The sequence below is a fragment of the Marmota flaviventris genome, chromosome 11 (assembly GCF_047511675.1).
Source record: "Marmota flaviventris isolate mMarFla1 chromosome 11, mMarFla1.hap1, whole genome shotgun sequence".
In the NCBI taxonomy this organism is placed as follows: Eukaryota; Metazoa; Chordata; class Mammalia; order Rodentia; family Sciuridae; genus Marmota; species Marmota flaviventris.
Window position 1 is genome coordinate 39,284,934 of NC_092508.1, and position 13,356 is coordinate 39,298,289.

Below are 13,356 nucleotides of genomic sequence, written 5' to 3' on the forward strand. Positions count from 1 at the left end.
AGGGAATCTAGGAAAATATTGGGACAAATTAAAAAGTCTAATATAAATTTGGGATATTTTCCCCATAGTTCTTAGCTTCCAACACCCCCAATACCATCGATCACATACGTAGCACAAACACACGCAAACACAGGGACTGATTTTTTAAAGGCAATGTGAAAATCACTGATTTTTACTTAGAAACCTGAAGTAAAATAGATGTTCCAAAGTACATACAACTGGAGTTTGAAGATACTTATAATTTTTTCCAGAGGAGGCTATCTTTTTAAGTTACTTGGCCACTTGCAAATTGCTCCTGCAGTTTTCTCCAAGTTGAAAAAATTGCGGCTAGTTTAATTGCTAACCCAACTTGGGAGTGTTGTGTATTCGCAGAATTCCATCCTTAGATATAAGCTAGTATTCATTTGGAGTGATTCTGGGCCTTCAAAAAATATTTTCAATTACTCCTTTTCCTAAGATAACCCTTGTTCTTCTAAAATTTGTTTACTTTGATAGAGTCTTATCTAAAACTAGGATTTTTATTTTAAACTTTTAAGTAGTGCTCACAACATTCTGTGAAAAGGAATCAATCAATTTGTAATACTAGAAAATAGATAGCAAGTATTTATGACCTAAATTTTGGTGCATATATATATATATATATATACACACATACATGTAAATATTTATATTTTTGAGCACGATAAAAAGTATATTTGGTAGTAACTACTTAGGAGACAAATTAAAATTAGACAAACTGTTCATAATGTTGTCCACATGCACATCAGTTACTTCTATTTATTTTCAAAGTGAATGCAAACATTGATCATGGCAAGTAGATATGAAATGAAAATTATATTTTTAACTCTAAAGTAGCAGTTTTAAAGAAGCCTACAGTATTTCAATATTTTAACATGGAATTGTTAATTCAGCTTAGTCGTCTTTTATGCAAAGGAGAAAATTCAGTATTTAACAGAGTAAGGAAGGCCTGAAAACTCTTTCAGTGGATCAAGGACTGTGTTAACAAATGCAGGGCTCTTTCTCAACTACACTCTTCAAGGACATGCCTACAGCTCTTATAAAGTCAAGCAGGAGACATTGTCCATTGGCTCCCATGTCCATGTCTTCCTACAATTAAACAAATGTTTTGATTTCTTCATTAAGTGTGGTAGAAATTTAAAGAATGTTATTAATTTACCCAGCTTAAAACTTAAATATTTTATTTTCTTGGAGAAAGATCCATTGATATTTGTTTTTACCTATTTTTAAAAAGTCTCAAATGAAAATCACAAATAAATCTACAAATAAGAGAATAATGTCAGGAAAAATATGCACTGGTGTCTCACTAAATTTTATCTTATTTTTTCCCTTCTGGCAATCTATGCTTCCTTTTTATTATGCTTTTCTTTCCCCATATTCAACTACTTTTGCTTTTTGCTGACAAAGCAAATTGATGTTGAGCACAGTTCAAGGGAGTTTTATTGTGCTCCTTAATGGGGGAACCAGCAATATGAAGAAAGAGCAAGTGTGAACAAAGGATGTTTGAGGGAAGAGTTTATATAGTTGGAGGGAGAAATTTTGTATAATTTGTTAAAGTAGATACAGGGATACTGTTTTTGTAAACCCACCTGTATCACTTGTTCCAGTCACACTTGGGTCTTGATTAGCTAGTACCGTCAATGGAGATGCCAGGTGCAGACTCCTCATCAGAATAAAGGAATAACTGCACTGTTAACACAATTCCACTCCTGCACCAGTACCTGGAAGGGACCACATAGCAGAGACCCAAGCCACAGACTTATGCTCTTTCTCAAACAGGTTCCCAGAAAATTATCAGGCATGCTATTAGAAACCCTACACAGTAGAGTTTTGTCTGTTTTCAGGGGTGGGGGGTGGTATATGACTTGTTTCCATTTTACGAAACTCCCATAACAACTCCCTTCTTCTCCCCCTCCCCTCCCCCTCCTTCTTTTTTCACCCTTCCTCCTCTTCCTTATTTTCCTTCCCCAACTATATTAATCTCTCTCTCTTTTTTTTTTTTTTTTTTTGGTGGTGATGGGGGGTTTTGATACGGGGGATGGAACACAGGGCCTTGGGCATGCTAGGCAAGCCATCTAGCACTGAGCTACATCCCTAGGCCCTATCAATCCATACTTGATAGTGTGGGAAACTTTGTATAACTTACATGAAACTTTCTACTGTTGAGTTTGGGCTTGGGAACATAATCATTGTTTTAAAACTTTAGAATTTAGTTTCCTTTTCTTCTTTACCTATCAACTCTTGAATATTCATTAAAAGGAAGAAAGATGCCTTTGAATTGGGTGTCAGTTACGACTCATTATCTGTTATTTAATTCATTGATAACTTTTTTCTATCTGAAACACATTTATGTACACAGTGACAGCTTTAACTCTCCACCATTAAAGAATGCCTACATAGCCATGCGACGAGGCACATGGCTTTAATACCAGCTACTTGGGAGGCTGAGGCAGGACCATCCCAAGGCCAGCCTGAGCAATTTTGCAAGACCATCTCTCAAAAATAGATTTTAAAAGATCTAGGAGTGTAAATCAGTGGTATGGTGCTTTCCTCGCATATGCAAGGCCCTGCGTTCAATCCACAGTACTGGGCAGGAAGAAGAATGAGGAATACCTAATTAAAACATCTAGAGTTCTCCTTCAAATCTGAACTTTTTAATATTTTAGGAAAATTTTGACTATTCTTTAAAATATATTCTTGTATCTTTGTAGGTTATTCCAATGGTGCAAGAATTTATAATCAATAGATTGGGACGTGCATTCATTGAGCCACCCCCCTTTGATTTATCCAAGGCATTTGGAGATAGTAACTGTTGTGCACCACTGATTTTCGTGCTGTCTCCTGGAGCAGATCCAATGGCTGCCCTTCTAAAATTTGCTGATGACCAGGTACCTTACAACAGATAAGGTTATCTGATGTTACTATTTTTAAAGCAATATTTTCTTACAATTGAAATCCTCTGGTATGAGGAAAAGGCAAGAATTGTCACTCAGCCCTTAAAAGACTTCGGGGTTCTGGAGGTTGACAGGATCCCAAGACAATGATACTTAAATGACAACATTGGGACTAAAAATAGCTCCTTACCAAAATTATAAAGCCAATATTTAGATTTGAGAGGCATTTGCCTTTCTTTGGGGTGAGCTGGGAACTCTGTGACATCATTTGCACAGTTCATGAGCTTGAGTTGACTTACTAAGTTCAAATCTGGACAGTGTCCCCAAGGTGAATCTTCATTGAGCCTGCCTTTCTCCAGTCTCTAAAGAAGACCTTTGCTGACTTTTCAGAACAATTATTCATTATAGTCACTTTACCAAATTAGTCCTATTACCTACTTTTTTAGACTTTAAAAATAATTCAAATAAGTTCACTAAAAGTTCTTTTGTCATACAGTCTAGAACTACAAAGTAACAATGAACAAGAAGTTGGGTATTTCTGAGTTGTTTTTTTTTTCCCCTATTTTGGTATAATCAGAATAACTTTTTGTGGTAATACTGCTGAGATATATAAAATAATGCTGCTACTTTGAGTGTGTAATATCTACTGTTAACTCATTAAACGTGGTTTTTTTTTTCCTTTTAATTTTTAAATAATCCTATGTGGTAAGTGGTGGAACTCCATTTCACAGAGAAGGTTAATGAAATATAGAAAGGTTGAGTAGCTTTTCAAAGACCCCACTTATAGATGGCTTATAGATTAAATGCTTTCTACTAGGTCAATTTATTCTTTCATAATTCATTTTATTTTGCATAATGTAATACTTATATCTTAAACTATTCACTGTCTAACTGAACTTTGTTTAAGAAGTGTTAGGACATGGCTGTCATGATTGGAGGAGATGAGTTATGACATCTGTGAAGGAACAGAACATTCATAGTCTTTTTATGCTACAGTAAGAATTTTGAATAATATGGGAAGATGTGGTAGGGTTTTAAGTTACAAAGTGACATGATCTAATCTATAATTTATTATATGATTTAATCTGTAACATATAAAGCCATCCTCATTTGAGTGTACAGAATTGATTTGAGTGTACAAAATAGTTGAAATTCCAAGAAGAGCAAAAACTGTGGTAAGACTAGAGTGGAAACAGTGGAGGTGGTATAAAGTATCAGTCTCATGAGGGACTCACATCTCCAGATCAACATGACGCAGGTGACCCTTGAGCTCTTTTAGTTCTTGTTTGTATCACTTTCACATTAGACCACACGATTATCTTCTGGCCCTGGTATAGGTCCTGCTCCATGCATTGTCTTCACTTGCTATCTCCACTTCTTCCAGGAGCAGTATTATGGAGTGACAGTAAGTCTTGGGCATTTAGAAAGGGCCCAAGATCCTGCTATCATCATCCAAGGCCTCTTCCTGAGAGACAGTCTGCTGGTAACTATAGTGGAATGATGGAAATACAGAAGCCACAGATGAATCAGAATAGAGGAGAACCTAATACCAGAAAACACTTCCACAGAATTTTTTAAAGAAAATTTTGTGTGGAAATTAGTGGTTAATTTTTTTACTTTCTTCGTATTTTTTTTTCAGTAGACACAAAAAAGATCTGAAGGAAATAGGACACATTCATCGATCTATTCATAGTTTTCTTCTCAGCTTTGAATTTCAGGAGTTATTTCAAGAGAGATGATTCCTTTCATCTCCTCCTTATATTAAAAGTCTTAATTTTTCCTATCTTTTATATCAACAACCAAAGACCCCAAAGAATTTTCTGCTTACTACCATGATTGTTTCCTATGTGAATTGACTTCTATTTTATGTAAGTGCTTACTTGAGTGTTTTAGGGCTGTATACATTTGAACCTGTGAGAGATGCTACATAATTAAACTATAACAGAGTTAATGTTAATAACAATATTGAGTCTTCTAAAACTGTGATGTTAAATAACATCTTTAATACTCTTTTATATAGGGGTATGGAGGTTCAAAACTTAGCTCTTTATCTCTTGGTCAAGGCCAAGGGCCCATTGCTATGAAGATGTTAGAAAAAGCTGTCAAGGAAGGAACGTGGGTTGTTCTTCAGAACTGTCACCTTGCCACCTCTTGGATGCCAACCCTTGAGAAAGTCTGTGAGGTAAAAATGCAGGTTTATATTTATTTGGTTATATTCTTTTCATCTAATTAGTGAAACACATACCATTCAAGTAACTCCTTCCTGTCCTTTAGTTTGGAGGGTGGCAGGTGGGTGGCATGGCCGGATTCCAGGAGAGATGGGCTCACAGTGAGGATTCTCTCTGAAGGAACAGAGGACGGCACACAGTCAGGCCTTGGCAAGTTCCCCTTACGGGAACAAGAGTTTATCCAGTAATATGAAAATATCCAGAGGAACAGGATAAAAGATGAGACTAAACCATCCGTAGTGGGGAATATAACCCAATTTAATTTTTACCACAATAGAACAAAAGCAACGAAGGAGACTATTCAAGGTAAAATTCATGTGTCCACTCTACACCAGAAGGCTTTAGAATACAACTTTCCTTTAACTCACTTCTCATCCTCTTGGCCAGCTTCCCTGTCATGGAGGATCAATATGAAACCAAAAGGGTACAATTCCCACTTTCCTTGAAGGGAGTTTTAGTACTTCCCTATTTTGGGTGGGCAGAAATTCCAGGATGAAAATTCCATGTAGCTCAACAGAGTAAACAGAAATCCTGGCACCTGATTTCAATAAACACAGAGAAAATGTTTCCACAGGAAATACCCATGACTCTGTCACCCCTATACCTCCCTTTGATGAGGGAATCCCTCAGGCCACCAACCACCCAAATTAATGATAGGACTTGCACTGTCCAGCTATCCAACAAAATCTACAAGAGATAGATGGTTTTGTTTTTTTCTTTATGCTACCTATCACACTCTGTTTTGCCTGAATCTTAACGACAGTGAATTTCTGTGAAGAAATTGACTTTGTTTTGTTCTCTCTTTTGTCTCTGCACCTTGTATAGTGCCTGGTCCATAGGAGACAATAAATAAATTTGTATTGGATTAGTGATTGAATATTGCTTCCCTGCTTGAAACCTTTAAGTGGCTTCCAAACCTCAGAATGACTTAGAAGACCATTCATGATCTGACTTTTGCAAGTTTGGTGTCTACCTACTTCTCATCTTGACTTATCTGCTTCTGTCATATGAACTTCTTTCACTTTTGTTGAACGGCATTCTTTCTCAAAAAAAAAAGATCATTGTGATAGATATTATATCTACCTGAAAAACTCTTCTTTATATTATGTGTTTGCCTTGCCAACATGTCCTCATACTTGAGGCCTTATAGTGGAGGTCTTATATTTGTGCCTTTTCTCCTGTGATTTCTCATGTGCCAAGCTCATGACCTGTAGAATTATAACATAAATACCTATAACATAGTCATGTAAAATGGAAAATGTGCCCAAGGGATGGTGAATTTGGCTTAATGTCTCATTAATCATATTGCTTAAATCATTATACCTAGGGTAGCCTGTAGGGAAAAACAAAACAAAATGGTGCTTTTGCCCACAATTCTTGTTATTAAAGAACATAGACATTTATATATCATTCCTAAACCACCCCTCTCCTTCACTGTGAGTGCTCAAAAACTTTGTTACTGGTAAAGATTTGAATTTTCAAGAGATGCAGACACCACTGACATGGACAATTGGAGTGAGATTGGACAAAAAGAATGAAAAGGATCCTTGATAATTTTTTCCCAGGCCCTATAGAACAGTTCTGAGACTTCTATTACCCTCTAGTGTTCAGTCCTTGGCCCCTTAACTAAATATAACTAATAGTGGTAAGTTTTGATGCTTTAGTTCTTCTTACTCTTTAAAATACTTTTTTTAAAAAAATCTTTGCTTAGCTAAATATTGACTTATCTCAGTGTATTACTTACTCTTTCAATCTGGCTACAGTAAAAAGGGATGAGTCTTAATCTAGCTCTGGACAGAGAATTGTTTCTGTAAATGTTTCAGCAACATCAGTTCAGATATGAGAACTTGGGAATGTCCTAGTCTCTATTTTTACCAACTCTGAAGTATATATCAACGTTATAAGCTTTTTAGTTCTCTGAGTTAACTTTCTCAAGGTGATCACAACACTCTGGGCTTTCTCAATGAAGTATATTGGTTTAGAGGCAGCAATAGATTTTAAGGCTTTTGCTAAAAACTGTGATTGTTACATTTCTTATTTTATAGAAGTGCTTCCTCCTCCTCCCAGCCCATCCCTTGCACAGATAATCTTGAGATTCTTCTTTGGATTTTTTTTACTCATTTATATCGGATTTATTTTCTTACAGGAGTTAAGCCCAGAATCAACACATCCTGATTTCCGAATTTGGTTGACAAGTTACCCATCTCCGACTTTCCCTGTGTCAGTGCTGCAGAATGGAGTGAAAATGACCAATGAAGCACCAAAAGGTTTACGGGCTAATATCATTCGATCATACCTCATGGACCCGATCTCCGACCCTGAGTTCTTTGGCAGCTGCAAAAAGCCTGTTAGTAATGGCTAAGTCTTGTTACCTCGGCCTGTAAAGCAATTCAAGTGGCCCCTGGTGATCAGGGATGTGTGCACTGAGTAAAACTACAAATTAAATAGGCCTCCTGCACTGCAGTGCAGTTGGTTTTGATTACTGATTATTGACTGTGCTGAAGTCAATTTTATTAATATTTTATTTTAATTTTACCACCAGCCTCATTCCTGCTCAGTTGAGATCTTATGGGGTGTCATTAATAATGTAGCTTTCTATTTAGAAAGTCAGCTGTAAGCCATTCCCAGTACAAATCTGCAAGGTTGGAGAATCTTGTTTCAGGATATTAACTGAGCCCTTTGCTATTTGGAGCCGTATCTCTAAATTAAAACATAAAAATATTTCCTCCATATAACTATAATGAGAGCCAAAATGATTTTCCTCCTTGATTGATGGGACTCATAAGGGTCTTTTTCAGCATCACCAGGCGAGCAGGGAAAACACCCACTGCTTTCATGATTAGAATTCTGCATGAATGTCTGTGACCTAAAATTGTTTCACAGTGTTTTTACCATAATTAAAAATGGAAGAGTTTCTTTTTAAGAGGGGTTATGAACCTTAGTAAGTTTTGCCATTAAAAAGCTCACACTCTTGATGTCTGAATATGGTTTTAGTGTACATCAAAAGAAAACATTAGAAATAAAGAAGTGCTTTCATTAAACAAAAGCCCAGGCACTAAAAATAAGTACCTATGTTTAAAACTAAGTCAAAGCCTATCCTGAGCTTCTAAGACCTGTGCTGACTAGTTTTTTGCATTGATTAGGCCCAGAGAAAGCAGGTTACCTCCAGACAGGTGGCGAGGGCATTTCTGCATCTGATAGGCCGAATGGAGAGTCTTTACAAAATGTAATTCAGCCCTCCCTTTCTTCTAGATCAAAAGGCCTCACCAGCAGTAGTCACAGATTTTAGAGGTCCAGACACTTACAAAATGCAGTCCCAATCCAAACCTCATTAAATGTCAAAGCAACACTTCAGTTTTTCTTTTTTAACTTTTTTTTTTTTTTTGGAAATAATTTAAACTTATGGAAAAGTTGAAAGCATAGAAATAGTATAAGGAACACCTCAATATCCTTTATCCTTGTTTACTTTTTATTAGTATATTATCCTGTTTGCTTCATTTGTGTCTTCTTTATCTATATGTCAGTTGTCCCTCATTAACCATGGGGAATTTGTTCCATGACCCTCCTTGAATATCAAAATCTTCAGATGATTAAGTCCCTTATATGAAATGCCACAGTATTTACAAACTACATACATCCTCCTGTATACTTTAAATCATCTCTAATTACTTACAATGTGTAATACAATGTAAATGCTATGTCAATAGTTGTTGAACTGTCTTGTTTAGGGAATAATGACAAGGAAAAAATCTGTATTCAATATATTTTTTTAATTTTTAATTTTCAATGTGAGATTGAGTAAATCTATGAACACAGAGCTAGCAGAAGATATGGAAGGCCAACTGTGCATACATGTATATGTCTATGTATGCATATATGTACACACAAGCATATACATATGAGTGATGCCCATTTGTCCCTTGTTGGAGATACTAATTTTGATCACCTGGACAAGGTATTGGCTGATTTCTCCACTGTATAATACCTGCTTTCCCCCTTGCAATTAATAATAAGTCTGTGAGGAGAATCTTTAGGATCATGTAAATATTCTGTTCTTCATCAAAATCCATCCTCCCACTCAGATTTAGTATCCATTGATGGTTCTTCCCTGATTGAGTTATTCCTGTGATGACTGCAAAGTAATTATTTTCCAACTGCAATACTCTGCACATTTGACACTTGACACAGTCATAAGCAACATCTCTCTCTCCCATTTATTTATTATTGGTACAGACTTGGAAATTTCTGAGGAATTCATTCCCAATGATTTATAACTCATTACTGAAGTCTTTTGGAGTTCAATTTTGTTCCATATTTGGGCAGTGGATACTCTGGTTTCTTTTTACTTGTTAAAAATAAATATTATTGTATCATCATAGCCTTTTACTTCTCTGGTATAGAATGTTCCAGAATCATCTGTATCCATCCTACCCTAGTCATAGAACCTGCCAATTTTCTGAAAAGTTCTGTTTTCTTTTAATAACAAATGCTATTAGAGACCACAATCTGGTATTAGATAAGCTCATTGCTACTTCATTGTCTTTGTTTCTTGACCTTGTCATTGGAAAGAACTTGGAAATAAATTCATGTACAAACACACACAAATATATACACACATATACCTACAAAAAGGACATGTGCATATATGTGTGTGTGTGTGTGTGTGTGTGTATATATATATATATATGTATGTATATATATATATATATATATATATATATATATATATATATCCATATCCATTTCCATATTGTAGAAATGATGACTCCATACCAATACTTCCAATTTGAGTGCATTTTTCCATGGTTCTTTCTTGCTTCTCTTCATTCCATATTTCTATGTACCTTCTTCTATCTGGGTTCCAACAACAATGACACATTTGCAGATCTGATAATTCTGTTATATATCTAAAATAGTTTTAGAATTGGCCCAACATGTTTAACTTCAATTTCTTTGGTTAAATATATGCTATTTTTTCTTTTGTTTTGAAATTTATTTTGTGAAAAAACTTTTCCTTTGCTCTTGGATAAAACTCCAGGCATCCCTGTGACTTTTCTTGTTCTTGTTAATTAATAAAATGTTCTATAATCATTTTAAATTGCAAAGCCAGTCTTTCAGAAGATTTTCAGAAACCAAAAAGTATAATGCAATATATTAGTTATTACTTCACATTTCATTCCTAGCATCTTACCTGGAACTTATAGTCTGTGAGTGTCATGCCGTCACAGGAAGAGGATAGAGCTGGCATCTTTTTATAACCCCTCTTATATTTGATAGCTATTGATACTGACCACTCAGTTTGGAGTGTGTTGGGGGATGAGATGGGAACAAGCAGAAATTCCTGTTCTGGGCAGTAGTATTTGGAGCTCTCTGAACCAGACAGGGGTTTAAAGATAACTCTTTGGCTCTCTTATGGTTCTTCTGTGAGTTTTCAGTAGTCTCCACTACTGGCTACTCCTGACTATGACCCACCCACCTTGGCAGTGCCTTGCTTTCAGATGGCAGCTCCTGGACCCTTCAGCTTCTGGTTCTACAACATTCCCCTCAGACAAACTCTTACTATTGGAATATAGACTTCTACCCCCTTGTAGAAGTCCTTTTGACCACAGAACCTTCAAAATGACACTGACTTCCATGCCTAGCCCAAGCTACTGATCTGATCCTTGAGATTCCCACCAGCTTAGTCCACCATCAGAGGGGTTTGGTGATTTCTCTTTCTTAGTCCTCTACTCTGCAGCCACAGATTGCTCTCCTTTTTCAATCATTAGTTTTGCACTTATCCACCTGTCCAAGCTGCAGGGAATAAGTATTAACTCTCCTTCCTTCTCAGCATTTCAATGTAGAAGGCAGATCTCACACACCCTTCTCCCTTGGTGGGAGAAGTGAATTTCCAAAACAGCAGTTAGCATATCTGAGGAAATCTCAAGCTGTATTTTGACCATTTGGTATTTTATTTGTGGGTATTCAAGCTATTTAATTGGTTCGAATTTCAAATCTTCTTTGAAATTTTCCATGATAGCCTGGGATCATACATTTCTTGCCTTGTGATACTTGAGTTGGCACCTCCAAAATCCTTTAAGGTAACATTAAATTAGATGAGTTTACTATGCTTCCTGAAAATCGAGTGCATTTAGCTATGTATGCTAAATACAATAAAAATAAGCATTTTTTTTTTTTGCCTGAGGAGTCAGTAGAAACACAATTCTGTTTTAGTTATGCTTTGGGATGCATATATTTCTATGCTATTTGTAAGCAAAGGAATTTAATTACTTTCATTTTAAAATATGGTAAGTAAAATACAATGTTGGGGGGAAAATAATGATGTGGCACAATTTCTTCTCATTACAGGAAGAATTCAAGAAAATGCTTTATGGCCTCTGTTTCTTTCATGCTTTGGTACAAGAGAGACGGAAATTTGGACCCCTAGGGTGGAATATTCCTTATGAGTTCAATGAGACTGATCTCAGAATCAGTGTACAGCAGCTCCACATGTTCCTGAACCAGTATGAGGTATCATAAAAACCACACATTATTTATCACATTGTATCTGTACAATAAGCAGGGACCTTTGATTAATTCTACTCCTTTAAAATAAATAGCAGGGTAGTTCCCAATAGCTTAATAAATAGTACTTTATTATAATTGGATATTATGACTATTCTAGTAGGTAGTTAGGATGTTACTTTGTCTCTAGGAACCTATTTTTTTATTATTTATTTTGACACATAAACATCTATGGATATCTAGAAACCAATTGTATTTATTTTGAAAAGGACTTGAGAAGACCATAAATCTATCAGCCTCCAAAATGGAGAGGTGGGTGGAAAGAGGGAGAGAGAGAGAGAGAGAGACCCCAATTTTCTTCTTTTCTAGAGCATGGCTTTATTTTTAGAGACATATCAATATATCTTTATTCCAGAGTCTGAACCATTTGTCAAAAAAAGAAACTATTTTAGCCATTGGTATTAACCTGAAGTATAGATTCTGGAAAAAAAGCCTAATATCACGTCAACATCTTGGGGGGTGCAGTACCAGAGATTGAATTCAGGGGACACTCAACCACTGAGTCACATGCCCAGCCCTATTTTGTATTTTATTTAGAGACAGGGTCTCACTGAGTTGCTTAGCACCTTGCCATTACCGAGGCTGGCTTTGAACGTGGGGTCTGCCTCAGCCTCCCAAGCCACTGGGATTACAGGTGTGTGCTACCACACCTGGCACATTCTCTACAATTCTGGTACACTGTCTCTCTCTCTTCCTCTCCTTTTCCCTCCTTCCTCTTCTCCCACAACATGGTGGTAAACCTGTTTACATTTGGATTTCTAGGTTTATGTCTTTGAAGAACTATTTGGTAAGTCAACTAGAAGTGCCTATAAGGATATGAAGCTTTTTTTTTAAGTTGGTCTTCTATACCTTAGAGTGTTGTTCAAATTTAGTTGAAACTCTTTTCATTCATTTAATCAATGGAGTATCAAGAAATTTAAGTTTTTGAAACTTTCCAGTTTGCAAACTTTTTAAATCAAATTCTTTATTAAAATTATTTATTCTAATTTGTTATACATGACAGTAGAATGCACTTCAATTCATAGTACACATATAGAGCACAGTTTTTCATGTCTGTAGTTGTTGTACACAAATTAGAGTCACACCATTTGTGTCTTCATACATGTGTTTAGGGTGATGATGTCCATCTCATTCCACCATTTTTTCTACTCCCCTGCCCACTCCCTTCCCCTTCCTCCCCTTTGCCCTATCTAAAGTTCCTATATTTCTCCCATGCTTCTCCACCCCACCCCCATTAAGGATAAACATCCACATATCAGAGAAAACATTTGGTCTTTGTTTTTTGGCGATTGGTGTACTTCACTTAGCATGATATTTTCTCTATTTCTACAAAAGCAAAGAAGGAACTCAGAAAATAAATATTAAGAGCTCAAATGGCATAACTAAATGTGAAAAATCTTTTATCTGAGTTTTTGTGTTTTATTGGACAAATTCTTATTCTGTGTTAAATGCAATAAATTGAGAAAGCCTTCAATTTTATAGCATCTAAATTGGGCAAAATGTTCAAATGAAACATTAATTTGATAAATTTCTTTCTTGTAGTAATATTGGCCAAAAAAGATGATAATAGAGGAAAAATTGCAGTTATACAGTATCTGAGGAAATATTTGAACTAAAATGATTATAATACAAAAACAAAAAAATGAAAAGTT

At 35.8% G+C, this 13,356-nt stretch overlaps 1 protein-coding gene across 1 annotated transcript in view; it reads left to right on the top strand.

Moving 5' to 3' along the window:
* The window catches only part of Dnah7 (dynein axonemal heavy chain 7), a 323,134-nt gene that overhangs the window by 281,127 nt on the left and 28,651 nt on the right, over positions 1 to 13,356 (top strand). The window contains exons 55-58 of the mRNA XM_071619296.1: positions 2,730 to 2,906; positions 4,933 to 5,094; positions 7,287 to 7,487; positions 11,489 to 11,650. Of these exons, the coding sequence (XP_071475397.1) occupies positions 2,730 to 2,906; positions 4,933 to 5,094; positions 7,287 to 7,487; positions 11,489 to 11,650 (702 nt within the window). The remainder of the gene's footprint in view (positions 1 to 2,729; positions 2,907 to 4,932; positions 5,095 to 7,286; positions 7,488 to 11,488; positions 11,651 to 13,356) is intronic.